The 24,275-nt window shown below is 40.0% G+C and overlaps 1 protein-coding gene across 1 annotated transcript in view; it reads right to left on the reverse strand.

The window, feature by feature from the left end:
• The window catches only part of thsd7aa (thrombospondin, type I, domain containing 7Aa), a 204,048-nt gene that overhangs the window by 33,034 nt on the left and 146,739 nt on the right, over positions 1–24,275 (reverse strand). The window contains exons 16-19 of the mRNA XM_048608398.1: positions 20,554–20,687; positions 6,427–6,580; positions 5,665–5,806; positions 3,560–3,675 (exon numbers count right to left, since the gene is read on the reverse strand). Of these exons, the coding sequence (XP_048464355.1) occupies positions 3,560–3,675; positions 5,665–5,806; positions 6,427–6,580; positions 20,554–20,687 (546 nt within the window). The remainder of the gene's footprint in view (positions 1–3,559; positions 3,676–5,664; positions 5,807–6,426; positions 6,581–20,553; positions 20,688–24,275) is intronic.

The raw sequence follows: 24,275 nt of genomic DNA on the forward strand, positions 1-24,275 counted from the left end.
TGGGAAGTATGCATTGCTAGTTAGGCCAACATTTATTGTTCATTCCTTGTTGCCTTTGAGGTGGCGATGAGCTGCCTTTATGAATCACTACAGTTCAAATATAAATGGCAAGTTTCACTGTCTGCTTCAATGGTGGAGTGAAAATTTCACCTCTCTATTGTGGAGAGAAAAATGAAAGTTCAAGGGGACAGTACTGAACAACTAGCTCTGGTTCAATCAAAATCTGAAAATATAATTTATGAGATGATGGTGTCTTTAGTGGATACCTCTGCTTAGCTGACAATGGTGAATGAAGAGTGGAGAAAGAAAGTAAGCAGGATGAATTGCAAGCTCTATTGTAAATCCAATGGAAAGACTGTCAGCATCCAGGAAAATCTGGAAAAACCCACATGTAAAGCAGATCAGACTCAGCAGGAGCAGCTACAGAAATAATGGCTCAAGTGCAAAGTATTGCTGGAGAAAATGGCAGACCTATAAATAGTTGTAACTGCACAGCAAGCTAAACAAAGAGCTGCAAATCACACAAGTCAATTCTTTCACAAATAAATGCTTGAAGCCATACACTCATGGAAGAATTCAAGCAAGACATAGAGGAAAACAATCAATAAGGCCATTCATACATACAATAGGATATACACCACTAGGACTGCATTAGTTCAAGAAGGCAGCTCATCACCATCTTTCTAAAGGCACTTTAGCATCAGTGGGTGACACAATGATTGAAAATCCAATGTAGTGGCAAGTAACAGCTTCATGTTTTGGTTGCTACAATGTACTGAGATTGAATAAATGTGGATAATGTTCCTTTGGTGATTGAACTGATGCATACTGCTTTATTCTGGGTGCTTCAGCCATTTTCTGGTAACACTTTGTCTCAAAAGAAGGGAAAGTTGTGGTTGGCAACGCAGATCATGCTGGATACCTGTCAATACTCCACCCAGTCTGGTCGCCAAGTAGCCTCCTAGAACCTCCATACCCACATTACCTCACACTACCCTCATTCCAACCCATCTACCCTACGTGGAGACCCACTACATTGGCACTTCATATCAAGACACAGGAACAAAAGCAGAAGTTGCTGGTAAAGCTCAGCAGGTCTGGCAGCATCTGTGAAGAAAAAGTCAGAGTTAACGTTTTGGGTCCGGTGACCCTTCCTCGGACCAGGGTTCTGAGAAAGGGTCACCAGACCTGAAACGTCAACTATGATTTTTCTTCACAGATGCTGCCAGACCTGCTGAGCTTTTCCAGCAACTTTGTTTTTGTTCCTGATTTACAGCATCTGCAGTTCTTTCGGTTTTTATGTCAAGACACAACATGCTTTGAAGGACTCTGTACTATCCAGGAAAATTCCCTTTGAATACTTCATACTAAATATTCATTTGTTACACTGGTGCATATGGACAAATATGGAGCAGGAATAGGCCGTCCAAAATCTTGAGGTGGCTCTGCCATTCAATAATATCATGGGTGATCTGATTGTAACCTCAAATCTGCATTCACACCTACCGCAGTAACCTTTCACTCCCCTTGCTTAACAAGAATCTATCTACTGCTGCCTTAAAAATATTCAGGGATTCTGCTTCCACAACCATTTCAGGAAGGGTTTCAAAGACACTAGACCCTCAGAGAAAAATGTTGACTTCATTGCTGTCTTAAATGGATGATGGTTGATTATTAAACGATGACCTCTCGTTCTAGATCCTCTCACAAGAGGAAACATTCTCTCCGCATTTACCCTGTTAAGATACATCTGGATCTTTTACATTCAACCTGATTCATCTAAACTCCAGCAGGTACAACCTAGTTTTTCATTACGTTTAATGCTATAGAACTAAAAAAGAAAGTTATCTTTGCTGCAAATTGAAAACATAACACACCGTTATTTTCAGGGAGAGGAGAGTTGATATGCTGCAAACACGTGTGGCCATGATAACCTGGAACATGGGGGTCCTGCTGAATTTAACTTTCTTGGTCAATTTCTTGCCAGATTTCCTCTTGTGGAAGAATCTAGAACGAGGTGTCATCGTTTAAAAATAATGGTCACACATTTAAGACAGAGATGAGGACTTTTTTTTCTGCTCAGAGATTGAGAATCTTTGGAATTCACTTCCTCAAAAGGCAGGGGATCTAGAAGTGTTAATTTTGTTTTTGGGCAGAGATAGATAGATTCTTGATTACCAAAGAGATGAAAGATTATAGGGAGTATTTGAGGGATAAAACCACTGCTTTTCTGTTCTGTGTTAAACTTGTCTAAAACCTTGGTTAGACCACACTGTACAGAGTTCTGGTCTCTATGTTCTGAAGGAATCGGCACACAGAGGCACAGTGGTTAGCACTGCTGCCTCAAAGCGCCAGGGGCCTGGGTTCAATTCCAACCTCGGGCTACTGTCTGTGTGGAGTTTGCACGTTCTCCCCGTGTTTGCGTGGGTTTTCTCCGGGTGCTCTGGTTTCCTCCCACAGTCCAAAGATCTGCAGGCTAGGTGGATTGGCCATGCTAAATTGCCCATAGTGTTCAGGGATGTGTAGATTAGATGGGTTATAGGGGGATGGGATGCTCTGAGGGTTGGTGTGAACTTGTTGGGCCGAAGGACCTGTTTTCACACTGTAGGGATTCTATGATGATTCTATGTAGTAATATGGAGTTGAGACTCAAATCAAAACAGCCATGATCATATTGAAAGGTGGAGCAGATGCAAAGGGCCTCCTCTTGTTCCATATTTGTATGATTATATGATTGAGAGGCTGTTCAGCCTGCATCTATGCAACAGAGAAGGAGGAGAGATTGTGGGGATAGGGAAGTGGGAGCGCTGGGGAGGATATCGCCGGTGTTTATTGAGATTGTGGCTGGGTGGGTAGATGAGACACAGGGAGAATTGCTCATCTCAACAGGCTGGTGGGAGATAGGGTGGTGTTGGGAGGGTTGCTGGGGTGGTGGTGTGGTAGTGCGACGCAGATGCAGGGAGGAAGGACACAAGTTATGCTCCAAAACTACTTAAAAACTCTTTACTGCTGCCTCCTCTTGTCAGTTGTCAGTTATCTCAAATCCTGAAAAATCCTCCCTACATCCACTAATTTGAAAAGCTTGTTAAAATCTGATGCAAGCAGCCTCATTAACATGTTGAAAAACTGACATGTCTCTCAAGAGTATGTTGCTTCGCTTCACCCTCAACTGCTCCAGTTAAATTAAAAGTGGGCATAATCCTGGTGAGTTGTGATCAGCTTTCAGATTTTTATAGCTTTAACTTCACGTTACACTCCCCCTTCCCCACCAAATACCTGCTTGTTTCGAAGGGTATCAATCCCACCTGTCAATTTGATATTTGCTTCAAACAAACTCCAGTTAGCTTGGTTTTAGCAAAACCAGCTCCATAAGAACATTAAAAATGTACACATCTTTCTTTATCTTCATGAGAAAAGAGATTTGACAAGAGATCGATTTAAGTAATACTGAATAGCATGGAAGTGGTTCAGAAAAATGATCAGTGTTAGATGAGGAGATGAAGCATTCTAATTGAACAAGCTATTCGACCAGGAGGAGGACTATTAACATGTGACATACTTGTTTGCAGAACTTAAGATCAACTGACTTCCCATCGCTGCGAACACAGTCCAACATTCTTGTTTTAATTCCATTTCCGCAGACTGCTTTATCACTCAGCTGACAAGTGCTCCAATCTATAAATTGGAATATAATTAGCTGTCACACAGAATACTTAACAAGCAAGTAAATAAAAGGATTTGTTAACTAGAGTTTCAATTAGGCAGTAATCAAAAAGCAAAATACTGTAGATGCTGGAGAGCTGACATTTAAACAGAAAACGCCCGAAATACCTAGCAAGTCATCTTGCTTTTTTTAAGGATTTAATTCCATTCTAGCAGTTCCTCCATCTCCATTGCATCTATTCCAACAATGAATCTCCTACACCACTAATTCTTAGATGTCTTCTTTCTGCTCCAACTGAGGATTCCCATTCCAGCATAGTTAACAAGTCCCTCAACCATGTCTGTCCTTCCCTCTTCCCTTCCTTTTCAGAACCAAGGTAAGGTTCCCCTTGTCTTCACAGTCCACCTGATCAGCCTCCATCTTCAAAGGATCATTCCAGCCATTTCTACCACATTAAGTATTTTGCTGTTTTGGTTGTTTCGTCATCTCAATTACATTTGTATTCTGCTAACATTTACATATGTGGTTAACAATGTGATAATGATCAGATAAATTGATCGTTTATAATACTGATTGCGAGACAGGCTTTGATCAGGACTCTGGGGAGAACTTCCCTGGTCTTCTTTGATTAGTGCCTTTTATCGCATCTTTTTACTGGGGACACCAAAGAGCAGATTGAGCGATTGTTTAGCAGAACAGCACAGCTCTATCTACAAGCATGACCCCAAGCTTCTAACGCCCTGTTATTTGAATTTTCCACTTTACTTTCACACTGCCATGTCTGTCCTCAGATTAGTGTTCCTCTGAGGCTCAATGTAAAATTAACACTATCAAATATCTACCATGCACTTTACAGCCTTCTAGACTCAACATCAACAATCTCAAACTAAATCTCTGCCCCCATTTTGTTTCCATTTTTTTGCTTGTTTGCTTTTCCTCTTACTTTTGCTTTTGTCCAGCAAAACACTTGATCTGGTCACATCTTTTGTTTCTGTTTTGTTTTTGTTACACCATTATAACCTTGAGGAGGACTAACAGTTCTGTCACTTAATCTTTCCTGTCTTCCACTCTATCACAAATTTTCTTTTTGTCCTTGCTTCATCCATTTTTTGCACTATACCTAATACCTCCATAACACTTCTGGGTTCTGATGAAAATTCATCAACCCAAAAACTCTGTTTCTCTCTCCACAAATACTGCTTGACTTGCATATTTCCAGCATTTTCAATTTTTATTTCCAAATACGTCGTGTTTATTTTACTGAGTTGATAGGCCTTTCAGTGACAAAAATGATGTAATGTAAAAAACAAACAAGAGGTAGGTTATCAACATCTCTAGTGGCATGTGGCACACCTCAGATTCTGGATAGTATTCCCAGATCATCCCTGAAGTGGCTATTTCTGGATTTGCAGCTCATCAATTTTCTGTCAACAGGTTTAGTATTCAGCCTCTAGGTCAGAACTGAAGAAAATCATTTAGCTTGTCTTTGTTCCTGAAACAGAGAGTGTACTGGGGGTTCTGGATACCTGAGGTTTACCCAGAACTGAGCCTCATTACTGTACTATCAGTGAGCTGCAGAAGCTGCTCAGGCATTTTGTTGATTCCAAAGGAAGAGCTTGGGCTGGCAGCAGGGCTATGGTAAGTTCTGAGAAGGTAAACCTGGAATAAAGTGTACCCAAACATTAAAACTGACAGGGATTTAGCTGTAAGTTAGGTCTTCCCTTTCCATTGCCTTGTTATTTTTCTCCTACTACTTTGCAATCTTTAAACACAAGTGTAGCACAGGGTGAAAGCTATTAGCCCCATTAATTCTCTTCCACAGGTCACTGAACAACCAACAGACATGATCACAAAACAGATACAGGGAATTAATTTTAAACGTGGCATTTTTAACATTACATTTTAATTAACTGCATTGTCCTCAGCGAAATGTCCCACATAGTTTGTGTTTAAGATTTTTACCCCCAAAGGCTATGCAGAAAAAAGGAAACCTCAGTTACCTGTTACGTTATACATGAAGTGAAAGCAATTCTTGTTTAAATGGCAGGGCTCAGTCTCAGTTTCAGATGGACAGGGTTTCCCTTCTCCTGGTTGCCTTAATGGGATAGCTGACCGTTCTCGAACAGTGCTAACGTTGCACGGCTGAAATAAAAACATGAATGCACTTATACACAGATTAAGGCAAGATCTCTTCATACAGGCTGTCTGTCCACATCTGGTTGTACAAGTAAATAAAAATAAAAATTAGGAGAGATGTGAAGGAGCACCTGATGTGCAATCAGACATTTTACATTTTTGCATAGTCAAAAATAACCCCAAGGTTTCTGTTCAATGAAGGTATTATTCAAGAAATTGTTAGATCATAGATCATAGATCATAGAACCCCTACAGTATGGAAGCAGGCCCTTTGGCCCAACAAGTCCACACCAACCCTCAGAGCATCCCACCCAGACCCATCCATCATAACTCACCTAATCTACACATCCCTGAACACTATGGGCAATTTAGCATGGCCAATCCACCTAGTCTGCACATCTTTGTGCTCTTAATTAGTTTAATGGGTTTTGTTAACACTATTTCACAGGACTTGTTTCATTTTTAAAATTGTGCTGTATTATTTTCACAAATTAATACATCATAAGCAAAAGTGATATCATTACTTTAACATGCTTCAAGTAAATTACCATGAAAACCAGGTTTGTTCACAGATTAAAGGTTTCTGCAGGTACAATATTCAATGCAGTCAGTTACCATCATCTTACCAGAGGACACTTGCTCCAGGATGTCCACTCAGACATAACACAATCATCAGGGCATGGTAGCTTGCATTGCCTGGAACCTAGGGGCATTTCTTCTGGATCACACAGGTAGTCTTCAACAGGTTCAATGGGACCATCCATTGTATTCTGCATGCACCTAAAGTCAAAAAAAGCGATTTAGTTTGACACGCACTTGAATAAGAAAGGCTCAGCTTTGCTTAGGTCAGCGCATTCATTTGTTCAAACCCTCAAATGTTAAATGAAAATCGTTAAGTGACTTCTTATCTTCTATATGAAAATTAGCTTTGGTCCTTAGCTTTCTCTCAACCAGAAAACTGCTGTTGCCTAGTTACAGAAGCTTCTCTACTTTTGTGTATTTTTATCAGAATTCAGTTGACTCTTGCAAGTCCAAAAATATTATGCATGTCTATCCATGGAAATTTCTTTGGCAGCTTTTGCTGTTTGACTATTAAAGCAATTAATCTCTTTGGAGGGCATATATCAGAACTGGAAGTACTGGGAGGCATTTTACCTTGATGACTCACTAGTTGGGTTTGGGGTTGGGGTGATGAATGGTTGGGTAACAAGTATAAAACCCAAAAATAAGAGTAGTGTATCTGTCAGTGGTTCTTTAACCTGACACTGCATCAGTACTCCTGGGTTTCTTGATCAATTAGGTTGAGTAGTTGTTGTGCTAACCTGCATAGATCCATTTTGGATCCAGTAGGGGCATCACAAAAAAAGAGAGTTGATGGATAGATGAACAAAAGAAGGAACAGTTACAATCATAAAATCCCTACAGTGTGGGAAGAGGCCATTTGGCCCATCAAGTCTACACCAACCCTCCAAAGAGCATCCCATCCATACGCAGTCCCCCCCTCTCTATCCCAGCAACCCCACATTTACCATGGCGAATCCACCTAGCTTGCACATCCCTGGACACTATGGGACAATTTAGCATGGCCAAACCAACCACATATTTGGACTGTGGGAGGAAACCGGAGTACCCAGAGTTAACCCACACAGACATGGGGAGAGTGTGCAGGCTCCACACAGACAGTCACCCAAAGCTGGAATTGAACCTGGGTCCTTGGTGCTGTTATGTAGCAGTACTAACTACTGAGCCACCATGCCACCCCAATGGAGTCCCAACACTCCTCACATTAGCATTGCCTCCCACAACATGATGCTGGTGGAATATGAGGGCCCATAGGGAGATATCATTTCTTACTCATAGATGAAGAGGTCTGTCAGTGACAGCAGGAAAGAATGGCTGAAAGTTACTCAGGATGAGGTGAGTAGCAGGGGTGTGATACTACAACTTCTGCCTTCTCAAGCCTACTCTGACAAATCATTGTTCACAGCAACATCAGGTTCGGCCATCACTCTCTGTCGATGCAGTTCCTTACATCCTATCTGCCTATTCACTACTAACACTCATCCACATTTTTGTGCAATGCCACCTTGCTACCTCAGAGTCACCCTCACAAATGCTTTCCATCCATTTTTTCAACACGTTCCATTTCATATATTCATACATCTCTTCCTAGGAAAACAGAGAATAGAACACAAAGGAGAGGCAGAATACAGGAGGTGGCTCACCTTCAATTTTATACTGAACATCTGGAGCAGAAGGCACTGGAGATTAGTGATATCTTGAATTGAATGCTTTAGAAATGGCTAGATGGGGCTCTTGCTAATGGTCTTCACAAATACATTCCATATTCAACGAAAAACAATGAAACTTTAGCCTTAGCATTTAATTGTCTCACTGATCTCCTTGTGTACTGATGGTTGACTCTGCACTTAGAGGTGCCGGTTGTGTAGTCTTTGACCCACATGAGCTTCAAAGCCAGAAGATATTGGTCAAAGGAATTCCAGCAGTGACAGCAGAGATCTGAATAGCCTGTCACGATTTTTATTGACGCAACAGGGGTTGCGTTACACACAAGTGTTAAGAAAGAAAAGACTTACAGAAGCATATGCACAAAGGTATGCTATACAATGTTCAATTATTGCTGAAAAGAGAGACTTGTTGTCAAATCTTTTCATCATGCACTCAGAAGATAAACACGAAAAAGCCAAATTTCAAGCGACCAGAACAATTTAAACACAAGTGTCAGATAGGTTGAAAGAAATCAATGGGGAACTATAGGTGTCCCCAGCTTTCACCTAATTCAAAACAATCGTAAGGTTTGGATACACTTCTTGTTAAGGTCCCCGCGTATGAATATATGTTGTTTCTCGCAAGTGAAAGTGAATCATGTTATAAGTTTCAGAGATAGTAGGAACTGCAGATGCTGGAGAATCTGAGATAACAAGGTGTAGAGTTGGATGAACACAGCAGGCCAAGCAGCATCAGAGGAGCAGGAAGGCTGACGTTTCGGGCCTAGACCCTTCTTGCTATTCAATCAGGAATCACAACTAACAGCCGACTTTGTTTTGGGGCTTTACAGTCTGTTCTCTGCCAATTATGACCAACCAAAGAAATACACTGCTTGATTTAATCAGCCAGTCACTGGGATGTCTGATCTATTTACCTGGCATTTCCCCAAAACTAAAATTCAGACATAACATTGTGTGATAAACAGTACGTCTCACTGGACTGACAGCAACAGCCTGTCATTAGAAAATGCCAATCATATAGCAGCATGAAGGATAGAAGCAGCGTGAAATTAACAACTTTTCCAACCATTTGGCACTTCTTTCTCCTTTAGTATAAATTATTGTGATCATCTGAAACTTAGCAATCTTGCATTTGTCTTGTTGAGTGTAAAACAAAAAGCTGTGACAACCAATGTCTCTTTATAGCAATATTCAAGCTCTTTGCTACCAAACAACTGAACATAATGTTTCTGTTTCACATTTGAGCGCAGAAATATTTGTCTCTAACACTTTCCTGTTTTGTCTATTGTTGATTACTATTGCTTAAGTGGCTATTCACTTGTGACTAATGATAAGACTTCACTCTAAACAGTAGAAGGGGAATGATTGATAGTCATAATACTTTGTGTTCGTGAAATGTGAATTACATGTTATTCAGTACTTGGCTGTCAGATAAATGGCTTTCGGAACCTACCTGAAGTTTACCATCCCATGCATCAGGGCTCATGTTGAATTATTTGTTGTATCACATCCCTCCTTCTCCTACATAGAGACTTTGTCCTTTGAGACTGGCCCCTTCTAAAAGGCCAAACATTGTTGCACTGCAATGGTGTGCAAAATACAGCACATCATGTCAATTTGGGAGATCATGGACAAGGCATTTTAAAGGGAACCTCAGATCTAGCCAAGCACTGGTGCACATTTGCAATATGCCAATTGCTTGCTCCTTGACACATCTGGTTGTCCTGTGCCTTTTATTGTTTCATTTCAGCGGCTATGGCTCATTGTTTAGGTTTCTCAAGGGTATCAAAAGCCACATTGCGTTTTAAGTGGAAATGTATTTTGTCTCCAAGTAAGCAACTGGAAATGCTTCTTTAAGGTGGAAAACATTTTGCAGTTGAACACCTGACACACATTGATGAATGGCAAATCCCTGTGGTTGTCAAACACTCCTGAGTAATCTAAGGATGAATTCACTGCAACATGCGTGTAGAGAATATTGCCCAGCATCTGTGAAAACCAGCCAGTATTGCAAACCTGAATGCACACTCATTCTGGTGAATGTAATTGATGAAAAAGTCCATATAATTGCTAGCCATGCCAAACATGACATCGGTCACTTATGTAATGCACCGATTAAAAGCTGATTGCACAATTCTACAAGCATGTGACAGAGCCCTGTGATGAACCAATGAGGAACCAATGGAGAATGGTGGTAACTTTGACAGCCATGTGTAAATTGTGCTCACCAGGCTGCAAATGACTTCCAACTACCTGACATGATATCTGAGCCTCCTGAGATCCTGTTGTTCTAACACAGTAAGGACGTGCATCTTTCGTTGGCACACACACCATGTCCCTGGTATTGTCTCTTTGGAGCTATACCTCTCTGTTTGTCCCCTCTCTCCTGTAAAGTAGCAAGTCTGCAACAGAAAAGCTGCTGCTGATCTTGCTATTCCTGCTGCTTATCATCTTTATCCTCATCTGAGGTCCAAAACAAAACAGCATAAGGGCCCCTCCTAATCTGAAAGTCCAGAGCTCATGTGGAGATTAGATAGGAATTTCCAAAGTTGCAGAAGTCATCCCAAAATTAGTAAGAGTAAATTCTCAAATAAAGTACTGTACAATTACAATTACACAAAACTAGGCAAAGAAAACACCTATAATGTCCTAGCACATATCGGAATATATGCCTGTCATTTCTTCAGTCCTATTAATTGCTGTTGTGTTATCTTGATTTTACTGCTAATCTCCAGGGAACTGGGGAGTCTGTGCACCCATAGTTAAATTGCACAACCGAGTTAAAATAGTTCTTAATGAGCTATTAACATATTGAAATGAACGATCCCTCTGCCTGAGGGAATTATTCTCAGGCAGCCTATTGCAATGCAGTTGATTGGGAAAATTCATGTGATGCAACCAGCTTTCTACCATGCTGTCAATGTATTGTAAATTTCCTTTTAAATTCCAAATGTTCTCAAAACCACTCACTACTACAAATAAAAATGACACCCCTGTGTTTCAAGATCAGCATGAGATCTATTAATTTCATCTGAAAACTGAACTTGCTCTTGTAGCATTTTGCGATCAGTAAAATTAAAAATACCTCCCACTATTCTGTATCCAAGTAATTGATAAATATGGGGATTAAGCTCCCAACAGTGTTCCCTGCAGTATTATAGAACATAGAACAGTACAGCACAGGAACAGGTTCCTTGCTCTACCATGTCTGGGCCAACTAATCCCATCTGCCTATACATGGTCCATATCCCTCTATTCCCTGCCTGTTCATGTGTCTGTCTAATTGCCTCTTAAATATTGCTATTGTGTTGGTTTCTACCACCTCCCCGGCTGTGCGTTCCAGATACCTATCACCCTCTGTGTAAATAAACTTGTTTTGCACATCTCCTTTAAACTTCTCACCCTCTCACCTTAAACCTTTGCCCCCCAGAATTTGACATTTTTACTCTGGGAAAAAGACTCTGACTAATCACCCTATCCATGCCACTCATACTTTTATATACTTCTATCAGGTTGCCCCCCAAGCCTCAATGGAATTTCTGTTTCTGTAACATCCTGGTAAACCTCTTTAGCACTCTCTCCAAAGCCTCCACGTCCTTCTGATGATGTGGTGATTAGAACTGCACACAGTTCTCCAGACGTGGCCTAACTAAAAAGTTTTATACAACTGTAACATGACTTGCCAACTTATATACTCAATGCTCCAACCAATGAAGGCGAGCATGCCTTTTGCCTTCTTTACCACCTTATCCATTTTCAGCAAGCTATGGATTTGCACCCAAAATCCCTCTGTATATATAAGTGCCCCTCAGTGTCCTGCCATTAACTGCATTCTTTCCTCTTGCATTTGAGCTGTCAAAATGCATCACCTCAAACTCTGCTATTTCTCCATCCAACTTTCCAAGTGATGTTTATCCTGCTGTATCCTTTGACAACTTTCCTTATTGTTTACAATTCCACAAATCATCTTGTCATTGGCAAACTTACTAATCATATCACCTACATTTTAATCTAAATCATTTAAAATATACTACAAACAATAGAGGTCTCAGCACTCAACCTTGCAGAACAGTACTGGTCCAGAATTCCAGTCAGAAAAACACCCCTCCACAATTACCCTCTATCTCCGATGACCAAGTCAATTTTGTATCCAACTAACCAACTCACTGTGGATCCCATGTGACTTAATCTTCTAGACCTGCCTACCATGAGGAACCTGGTCAAAAGCTTTTGAAAAGACCACTGCCCCACACTCCCCAAAACTCTTGTCACTTCTCAAAAACCTCAAACAAGTTTGTGAGAGAAGACCTTGCCCTCACAAAGCCATGCTAACTATCCCTAATAAGTTCATCCTTTTTCAAGTGCGTATAAATCTTGTCCCTAATAATCTTCTTCAATAATTTCCCACCCCTGATTAAGGCTTACCGGACTTTTATTTTCTGGATTATCCCTGTTGCCCTTCTTAAAATAGAAACAAGGTTGGCTATTCTCCAATCTTCAGGGACCTCACCTTTGGCTAAAGAAGGAACAAAGATTTCTGTCAAGGCCCCAGTACTCTCTTCCCTTTTCTCCTTCAGTATCCTGGGATAGATCCCATCAGGGCCTGGAGACTTATTTACCTTAATGCTTTTAAGACACCTAACATCTCTTTCTTCTTAATATTGACGTGCCCTAGAATTTCAATATACCTATCTGTAATCTACAATTATCCATGCCATTCTCCTTGGTGAATACCAATGCAAAGTACTCATTAAGGTCTTCACCCACTCCTCTGACTCCACGCTTAAATTCCTCCTTTGTCCTTGAGTGGACCTGCCCTCTTGGTCCTTAAATATATAAAATATATACCTCGAATTCTCCTTAATCTTACTTGTCAAGGGCATTTCATGGCTCCTTTTAGCCCTCCTAATTTCTTGCTTAAGTTCTTTCCTGCTTCCTTTATGTTCCTCAAGGGCCTTGTTTGATTTCAGTTCCCAAAACTTATATATGCTTTTTTTTCTCTTTTTTACTAAAGTTTCAATATCTCTTGTCATTCAAAGTTCCTGATTTTTGCCATCTGTCTATTTCATCCTCTCAGGATCGTGCTGGTCCTGAACACTGATCAATTGCCCTTTAAAGGACTCTGACATGCCAGATGAGATTTACACTCAAACTGCCACCCCCAGTATAATTTCTCCAGTTCCTGCCTAAAACTGTTGTAATTAGCCTTTCCCAATTTAGCACTTTCACCCAAGGACCAATCATATCCTTATCCATAACTGTCTTAAAATTTAGGCAATTATTATCACTTTTCATAAAATGCTCCCCCACTGAAACATTGATCACCTGGCCAGGTTCATTCCTTAATATCAGGTCTAGTACAGCCCCTTCCCTAGTTGGACTATCTACACATTGTTTAGAAAAGCCCTCCTGGATGCACCTAACAAATTCCCCTCATCTAAGCCCCTGGCACTAAGGGAGGCCCTGTCAATACTGGGGAAGTTAAAATCACTGCATTCCAACAACTCTGTCATTCTTACATCTTTCCATGATCTGCTTACAAGTTTGTTCTTCTATCTCCCACTTGCTATTGGGATGCCTATAGTATAACCCCATCATAGAGACTGCACCTTTCTTATTCCTGAATTCTACCCATATGACTTCGCTGGAGGAGCCTTCAAGATGTCCACTCTTAGTGCAGCTGTGACATTCTCCTTAATCAGTAATACAATTCCTCTACTCCTTTTACACCACTCTCCATCATGCCTTAAACATTCAAACCCTGGAACGTTCAGCTGCCAGTCCTGCCCTTCTCTCAACCGAGTTTCTGTAATAGCTACAACATTGTAGTTCCATGAAATAATCCAGCCTCCAGGATCATCTGCCTCACCTGATATACTCCATGCATTAAAATACATACACTTCAAACCACCAATCCCACTATGTTCACTAACGTGGCTTTGTTTATTCTTCCCATTAGTACTTGACTTAACATCTACCTTCTTTACAATCACACCACATGCTGACCTACTGCTGTGGTTCCCAACCCCCTGCCATACTAGTTTAAAGCCTCCTGAGTAGCACCAGCAAACCTCCCTGCAGGATACTGGTGTCACGAGCAACTTGTCCCGATATGGAGCTCCAATTAAACACAACCAGTTTGTGATGTAGTTTAAAAGTTAACCACCGATCCCACAAAATGCAGCTTTATTCAGCAACCTTCTGTGTGGAACTTGGTTGGAGGCTTTTTGAAATTCAAGATAAAATTTCAAAATGGGTTTCTAACATCGATTAATGTTGTGCCTTCTTGAAAAAAAAATCAATCAAGTTAGTGAAGTCATTCAATAGTATTCAAAATTAATGTTGTGATTGCATATTAAAATTGACATTTTTTAATAATCATAAAGCACATCTCTGAGAATTACTTCTAGGAGCTTGCATATAACTGACATCCAAATAACTAACACATAATTCCTTGGTGCTGACTTGTTCTCCTTCTGAATTATGGGTCTTATTTCAGTTCATCAGGCCAATGTTAGACCTCAACAAATCATTAATTATATGAGCAAGTGGCTGGAATAAGAGAACACCCGTTTTTCTCAATAATGGATGTCATCAGGTCATTTCCCTGATCATATATTAATGATATAATATTAATACCTGATATAATTACCTGATATATTAAAACCCTGATGTAATATTAATACCAACTGTCTGTGTTGAAGATGACATTCCCATTCCTGATATGAACAGCCGCTTGCATTTATATAGACTTATATAGACTTTGTGCAAGTATAAAGGAAGAAGATGGGCGCTATCAAAGATGGACTAAAAAAAGGTTCAAAAAGGTGAGTTTAGAGGAAAAGAGACAGATGCGAAACCTGAGTAGTGGTTTGAATGGATGGGAATGGTGGCAGTGAGGTGGGAAATGCATAAGATAATAATGGTTTAATGGTGACGGAGTTTAAGGATGAATTTTGTGAGGTGGAGGTAATGATTGGGTGGGGGTCATGGCAAGAAGAGAGGAAAGTGCTTCTAATGTCAGATAGCATAAGAGCTGGGAAGGTAACTTGGTGGCCAGCCGTTTAGTGAGATTGGAGTAAACGGAGCACATACCTCATGGAACAGATCGCCAAGGGCAGGAACTAAGACTGTGATCTCTTCCCAAGTCCTGGAATAATGACATGAATTGTGTTTCCCAACAATATTAAGGTTATGAAATTGGACCAGAGGTCACACCTGGACATATATTGCTCTACACTTTGCAGAGGATTTGACCTCTGAAATATTAGGGAAGCAGAAACTTCTTTCAAGTTGAATCAATAAAATTGTTCTGATATTGCTTTAATGATATGAAGTACAAGAACAATAAGGCACCAATAGGCAGTTTTAACTATCCAAATATTAACAGGAACAGTTTTAATATGCAAAGTAGACAGGGATCCAAATTCTTAAGGAGGGCAGAATGTACTCTCGGTGGGTGACTTAATGTCCATTACCAAAACTGTCACAGCAACAAGTCCGAAAGAACATAGCTGTAGACTAGGTCAGCAACGTGTGTGAGGGAACCAACAAGTGGAAGAGGAGAGAAATATACTTGACCTCATCCTCGCCAATCTGTCTGTCACAGATGCATCTGTTCATGACAGTATCAGCAGGAATGAACACCAAACAGTCCTTGTGGAGATAAAGTCTCATCTTTACATTAAGGATATCCTCCATCATGTTATGTGGCACCATCACAGTGCTAAATGGGATAGTCTGTGAACGGGTTTAGCAACTCAAGTCTGGGCATCCATGAAGCAGTGTGAGCCATCACTACCTGCAGATTTGTACTCTAACAAAATCTGTAACTTTGTGGCCCACCATATTTCCCGCCCTACAATTACCATCAAACCAAGGGAGTGACCGTGGTTTAATGAAGAATGCAGAACAGCACATCAGAAGCAGCACCAAGTATTCTTAAAAAGGAGGTATGAAACTGGTGGAAGCTACGAAACAGGACTACTTACCTACCAAAAAGCATAAACAGCAAGTGACAGACAATGTTAAGCAATTCTACAACTAGTCGATCAGATCTAAGCTCTGCAGTCCTGCCACATACACACATGAATTATGGTGACCAAATGAACAACTCACCGGAGCAGAAGGCTTCACAAGGATCCACTCCCTCAATGTTGGAGGAGTCCAACACATAGAATCATAGAAGCCCTACAGTGTGGAATCAGGCCATTCAACCCATCAGGTCCATACCAACCCTCTGAAGAGCATCACACCCAGACCCACCCCATCCCTTTAACTCTGCATTTCCCATGCCTAAATCACCTAGCCTGCACATTCCTGGACACTATGGCAATTTATTACGGCCAAACCACCTAGCCTGCACATCTATGGACGGTGGGAGGAAACCAGAGCATCCAGAGGAAACCCACGCAGACACAGGGAGAATGTGTAAACTCCACACAGACAGTCGTCCAAGTATGGAACTGAACCTGGGTCCCTGGCACTGTGAGGCAGCAGTGCTAACCACTGAACCACCGTGCCGGCCACATCAGTGCATGAGATAAAGCTGACACATTTGCACCAAGCTTCAGCTACTAGTGCTGGGTGGATGATCCATCTTGGTCTCCTCCAGAGGGCCCCAAGATCACAGATACCAGTCTCCAGCCAATCCAATTCACTCCACATTGTATCAAGAAACAGTTAGAGTCACTGGATAATGGAAATGCTATGGGCAGTGACAACATTCTGGAGATAGTACTGAAGGTAAGTGCTCCAGAATTTTCCACAACCTCTAGCCAAGCTGTTCCAGCATAACTACAACACTGGCATCTACCCGACAATGTGAAAAATTTCCCAGGTATGTCCTTTACACAAAAAGCTGAACAAATCCAAACTGGCCAGTTACTGACCATCAGTCTATTCTCGACCATCAGTAAAGTGGTAGAAGGTATCATCAATAGTGCTATCTGGCAGCTCCTGCTTAGCAACCAAGTGCTCAATGACACCCAGTTTGGGTTCCACCAGGGGTTCTGACCTCATTACAACCTTGGTTCACACAGCGGCAACAGAGCTGAACTCCAGATGTGCGGTAAGAATGACTGCTTTTGACATCAAGGCCACACTTAAATGAGTGTGGCATAAGAACCCCTATCAAAGCAGGAATCAATGGGAATTGGAAGAAAATTGAGGCTGGTTGAAGTCATACTCGGCACAATGTAAGGTGGTTATGATTGTTGGAAGTTGGTCAACTCAGCTCCAGGACATCTCTGCAGAAGTTCCTCAGGGCAGTGTCCCAGGCCCAACCATCTTCAGCTGCTTCATCAATGATTTTCCCTTCATCATAAGGTCAGAAGTGTTTGCTGATGACTGCATTATATTCAAAACCATTCACTACTCAATTCACAAGTGAAGCAGTCCATGGCCAAAATATTCAGGTTTGCGTAACAAAGTGGCAAGTAACATTTGTGTCACTTAAGTGTCTGGCAATGACCATCTTCAACAAAAGAGAATCTAAGTATAATCTGAGAATCTTGACATTCAATAGCATTACCACACTGCATCCCCCATCATCAGCATCCTGGAGATTACCATTGACCAGACACTGAACTGAACTAGCCTTATAAATACAATGGATACAAGAGCTAGGAACTCTGCAGCGGCTAACTCACCTCCTAACTTCTCAAAGTCTGTCCAGAATCTATAAGGTGCAAGTAGGATTGTGATGGAACGTTCTTCACTTGTCTGAGTGAGCACAACTCCAACAACACTAAAGGAGCTTGACACCATCCAAGTCAAAGCTTGCTTGGCACCACGTCCACACACATTCAGTAGCAGTAGTGTGCACCATCTACCAGAAATTCACCACGGTTCCTGACAGAGCATCTTCTAAACCCATGACCACTGCCATCTAGAAGGACAAGGACACCAGATATATGGGAAACACTACTACTTACAAGTTCCCCTCCAAGTCACTTACCATCCTGATTTGGAATAATATTGCCATTCCTTCAGTGTCACTGGGTCAAAATCCTGGAACTCTCTCACAGTATTACAGACTTACCTACATGAAATGGACCACAGTGATTCGTGTAAGCAGCTTTGCAACACGTTCTCAAGGGCAGCTGGAGATGGGCAGTAAATCCACATTCCACAAATGAATAAAAAAAGTATACATTGTCACAGGAAGTGAGGCAAAATAACATGTGAGACAAATGTTGTAGTGTTAGGAAACGTGTGTGTAGCAGAGTGCTCCTGAGTTGTGTTATACTTTTATATTATCCCTGCATTTATTTTAGCAATCTTTTGTGTTTAGTATATTTGTGTTAAAAACCAAAAACACAACAGTGTAGCAGTGATGCAAAATGCTTAATGTGTTAGTGGTGTCCAACATAATCACAAGTACAACATTTTAGACAAAGGGAGAAGTCAAAAAGCCTTGAGCAACAATAAAAGTAGATGGAAGCAGCAGCAGGAGCAATATTTCAGACTAGATTCAAAAATGACTCTCAACAATCAGCATTCTGAACAAGTGAGTAATTGAAAACCAAATCTTATGGGAGTAGTAGTCAATCAGAAAAACAGTTATTTATCTGAATCAGAATCAGTCTAGAAAAATCGATTAAAACTGGGGCTGCAAGACAGCAGCACCATTTGCGATAAAATATTTGAGGTTTTCTGTTGAAAAGAGCTCAATGGGCAGATAGTGTCATAAAGTCATATAGCATGGAAACAGACCTTAAATCTATGCCGTCTAGTTTTGGACTCCCCTACTCTGTAGAAAAGACTTTGGCTTTTCACCTTATCTATGTCCCTCTTGATTTTATAAACCTCTATAAAGTTAGCCCTCAGCATCTTATGGGCCAGGGAAAAAAAGTCCCAACTAATCAAGCCTCTCTTTATAACTCAAACTTGCCAGTCTTGGTAACATCCATGTAAATCTTGACTGCAGACTCTCCCTGTATAGCAGTTGAAAGGCTGTGCTGCAGCAACAGAGCTCAGAACAAGGCTGAAGTCCTGTACTCCAGGCACAGAAGCTTCGTATTAACTTTTCTTCAAGAAAAGTTGTTAAATAAAAAAGTTTCAAGGGAAAAAATGCCTGGAAAATGAATTCTTAGAAGCAACAAATATTCACGCTTTATAATAAAACATTCAGTTGTTGACTGGAAGGTTCAGGATGCCTTTCATGAATTTTAACTATTTCAACAGCATATGGAGTCAGAAGTTTTAGATATGATCATCAAAGAACGTGACAAATACTAGCAATGACATTATCCATTGCACCAATACTTTGGGACATCAGAAGCAAACCAGAAGGGCCCATTTCAACTCTGGACAATACTGCAAGATCAACTAAGAGTCACGGTTAAATTTGGAAGCCATCACATTAGGTCCAAAGAAACCTTCATCAGTGGATGTTGAGACAAAGGCAACTATTGCAATTTTTCACAAGCTCTCTGAGAGAATCAGGGAGCTGTTACCCCAATGTAAGCTTTCCAAAAGAATCTTGACAAGATCAAGAATCAACATCAACAATCTACTCAAAGATGACAGAAAATATGAAGCCATTGCAGCAAGGAGGCAATACAGATTCTCAGAACGGCAATAACCGTAGGTAAGCTAATCAAGACATATAGATACCACAAGGCATGTGGTAATTGTTGTCGCATGCGTCAGCCACAAACTGCTCTGCATTCAGCGGCACCAATCAGGCATATGGTCTAAAAGGAAACTGGACAAAACTGTGTTGAATGTGGCAGTGAAGAAGCAGTCAGAAACCACAGTTCAACCAAAAATGATTTGAGGAACCTTTGGTGAAAGCCCCAGAGGAAGTGTCAAAGATCTGTGATGAGACATTTTCTTATTAAGTGACCATCACAAATACAGCAATGTTGACGAAGAACAGATGTCATCTGTGAAAGCTATCCAGTAGCAACATGTTCAACATTCCTACTGCATCAATAACACCTTCTCAAGTTATGAGACTGGAATTAGGGTAGATGACAACGCAACATTCAAGTACAAGATAATTGTCAGCTAAATCCATGAGTTAAGAGAAAGGAGTTAACCATTCCAGATTTCAGCAAAGTGTCACTGTTACCAAACCAGGCCAGGTTAGCAGACACCTGTACATATTAAACACACTTACAATGTGTAAATATTGTTCATAATTATCCTAGTCCTTTATATTGACCATTTATAAAATGTACCGTTTTGCCATTTAAGAAGATAAGATGTTATAATATTGCTTCAATTGCTTTAATACTAATTAACATACTACTGAAAACACAAATAGTTAATATGTAATACCCAGGAAGTGATCCAACTAATTGCATTACAGTAGGTGGGGCAGTGTTGGTAGGCATGCATAGAGAAGCTCTCCTGAAACTTGTTATTCATTTTTAAAAACTTGTAATTTAGCTTACCTATCATTATTGCAATGTTTGGCGTATCTGTCTTAACAGCCTATAACACAACTATATAATATGAAATCAGATTTTTAAAATAAAAAATTATCAGCTTTACCTCACTTTGCGTGTTTGCACTCCTTCTCCACAGTTATCCTTCAGGTCCACATTGCTTACTTTGCAGACGCTCCATGGTTCGGCTATCCACACATACTGACTGCAGTCGCTGTGGCATGGTACCACCTCATATACCTATGATAATAATTCACACAATACCGGCATTAATAAATATAGTTACTTCAAATACTAGTCCTTTGGGACTTCCTTCCAGTTCAACCACACTAGAACCCAGCTCAACATTTGATTTCTATTCTCTGAGGAACAGAAGTGTTTTTCTTTTGCAACTCAACACATTTATAACTAAAAGCCTGCAGTGCACCGTCCCTCTGCTACTCTTGGCTACATGATGGATTGGATAATTATTGCAGCTGTGCAAAATTTGATTTGAGGAGCCTTTGGTGAAAGCCCCAGAGGAAAATCAAGATCAAAGGTTGGATAAAGCATAAGATGACCTTGGTGGATGCAGCAAAACAGCCAACTATAATTATTGGCATAAAGATATACAAGTGGCAGTAGGGATGTCAGAATTAATGATGGTGATGATTGTGCAAAGTTGCAGGGACTTCAATAACTATCTTTCGAACAGCAGTGACTGAAACAAGTACAAAAAGAGGAATCTTTCATTATGTTCAAAGAAGACTCAAATAAAATACTCGCTCTTGTAAAATATATGCTGAATCTGTCTCTATAAAAGTGAATTATTCACTGTAGTATAATGTTTGCAGCTAAAGGAGTCTAACTGCAGCCAACCGGAGTTTTCGAAGTTTGGAGGATATTTTGTTTACACTGCATGGCTCCTGTTTGGCTAGAACTTCAACAGCAGCTCAGGAGAGACTTCTATGGGATTGCGTCCATATGCATATTCTGAGCTCTCCTCCCAAGAGCTGAAGTATATAAAACAAGCATTAAAACAAATTCTTCTGTTCTAAACATTTAAAATTAATGTCAGGTAAGTTAAAGTAGGCCCAAATGATTCACATTCCATTTGATACCAAACCGAAGGAACATGAGGGTCAGGATGGCCTTAACTCTGGATTTACACTGGAAATTTTGTATTGAAGTGAAAGATAAAGACACTATAAGACACACTGTAGAATTTGTTCAAAATATGTGAAGTATTATAATGACTGAAAATAAATAGTACTATATTAATTAAGTCATTTTTAACATGTAATGAATTGTTAGTTCAGTTATGGTTGCATATGTCAGTATCTGTATTTTAAAACAACTCTTTCTAATTAGTCTTACCTATTTTTTTTCTTTCTGTTTATTTATTTTTTGACCAGGATTAAACTGTTTATTGCTGAATAATACTCAGTTTATGACACTGCACACCACAATTTATCATTTTTCTAAGTTATTGAGGTTACTGTAGATCAGGTCTTTTCCTCTGACAGATAGAAACTTCCTCTCAAAATATGACCTACAGCATGAGAATGTGTTAATATGTACAGTTTAATAAAAATGTTAATTCTACAGGTGTCTGCATTTTAAAAATAATTTTTAGCAATTAGACTTAACTATTGTAGCTCATCCCCAACTAATATTATTCACAATATTTAAGAATTTCCTTGTTAAAAACAACTTTAGTCATTTTAATGGGCGAACATAATAATTAGCCTCTAAATGATAACATTTTTCTTTTATCAGAAATGTATGAAAGAGAAAACCTTTCTACTCTTTTAAATGATAGTTTAGACAGTCCCTGGCGAGGCACTGCAACAAAAATCAAATAGGTCAAACTTATAAATCAAAATATAATTACCTGGGGTGATACTACATCTCAGAAAAATCTTTCTAAACTCTAGAATATGTTTGTGTTTTTAAATGTGTGGATTAAAATAATAATGACAATTGCTCTCAAAGATTGTCAGATGAGTCAATAAATATCAACACAGTTGTTATCTGTAGTTAAATAAATTAACATGTTATATGATGATCTTACTGTTCAAACACAAAATCAGCATACATGCATATAACATTTATGTCAAAGTCATTTTGCTGGGACTTCTGTGGTTTGGTCAAGATTACTCCAGAACAGGCCCTTTTGAAATTCAGTCCCATTTATTAAACAACACAAGTCATAGAGTTATAGAGATATACAGCACGGAATCCGACCCTTCAGTCCAATTCGTCCATGCCGACCAGATATCTTAAATTAATCTAGTCCCACTTGCCAGCATTTGGCCCATATCTCTTTAAGCCCTTCCTATTCATATACCCATCCAGATGCCTTTTAAATGCTGTAATTGTACCAGCCTCCACCACTTCCTGTGATGGCTCATTCTATACATGCACTACCCTTTGCTTGAAAATGTTGCCCCTTAGATCCCTTTTAAATCTTTCTCCCTCACCATAAACCAATGTCCTCTAGTTTCAGACTCCCCACCCCAGGGAAAGGACGTTGTCTTTTTATCCTGCCCATGTCCCTCATGATTTTATAAACCTCTATAAGGTCACCCCTCAATCTCCGACGCTTCTCGGCCTTTTAGCTCAGATCATATGTAACACAAGTTTGAATGCAGGACATATTTGCAAAGGGCAATTAAATTGAACTTTTTAAATTATTTTAAGATCACATTGATGAGACACCTTAATGATTTTTTTTGAGATACATTAATGTGAAGACTGTCAAGATGAAATAGAATACAAAGTATACTGATCGTTGAATTTTCATTGATTAATACCTAACACATTCAAGGGCTGAAATTGTTTAAAAAAATACTGAAGTTCTGACTTAAAATGTCCATGGTCATTGCCTGACCACACAGGCTGGCCAGGTTTCATGGAAATCTAAAACAATGAGTTAACACTGTCTGCACGGGCAATGAAAACAGTCAGCCAGACTGCTTGGGAAGCATGACAAAGTCACCATCTCCTCTTTGATTTGCACCATTACGCGAATTTTCACAAGTTGGAGATGAAACATTTACTTTATTTATCAGCCTGAAAACAATAACAGAATATACAAACAGCTTCAATTTCAGAGTACTTCTTTGGCAGCCCAAGAAGAGTTAGAGAGTACAATGAGTACAGGTTTCCCACACTGGGAGCACAGAAAGACTTGAAAGAGATATAAATGGAGAACATATACTGAATTCCTGAAACATGTATGTATAATGCAGTAACTCTCCTTGAGCAAGTGTTGGTGCCACTGTTTTTAAACTTCTATTGATCAAAGACTTATGTCTAGGTAACAGTATTATCCAGGAGAATGTCTGCTAAGAACTGATACGTGGAGCTTCAGTTCTCATATCTCATATGGAAGCATTTCATGTAGTGCTGTTCTTGGATTTTAGACATCTGACTCCCGTCTGCTGCTCTGATCTTGTTCTTAGTGGACAGCAGTCGTGAATTTTGTCCAACATCTGATCCAATCTATCTAGCTTTTGATGCATCTCACGAATAGAAGCAGTTGATGTGTCTAAGGGTTTTGTAGAAGTCTTAAGGAAGGAATCCCAGATAGTCCTACAGACATTGTCAGCAGCATTACAGTGAATTAACACACAGCATCCAATCTTAGCAGCAATCTTTTCACTTGAGCCATAGATGGGACCTGGAATGTAACCAATGCCAGAGGAAGATCCCAACCATAGACAAAGCCTTTAATGTACTTATGGCCTGAGAAACCCATAACGGCCTCAGTCATCTGTTGCCATATTCTTTAATAAATGCATCCTTTTCATGAACTATATTGCTCTCCTAATGAAACAGGTTTTT

Source organism: Rhincodon typus, chromosome 2 (genome assembly GCF_021869965.1).
Source record: "Rhincodon typus isolate 14 chromosome 2, sRhiTyp1.1, whole genome shotgun sequence".
NCBI classification, from domain to species: Eukaryota; Metazoa; Chordata; class Chondrichthyes; order Orectolobiformes; family Rhincodontidae; genus Rhincodon; species Rhincodon typus.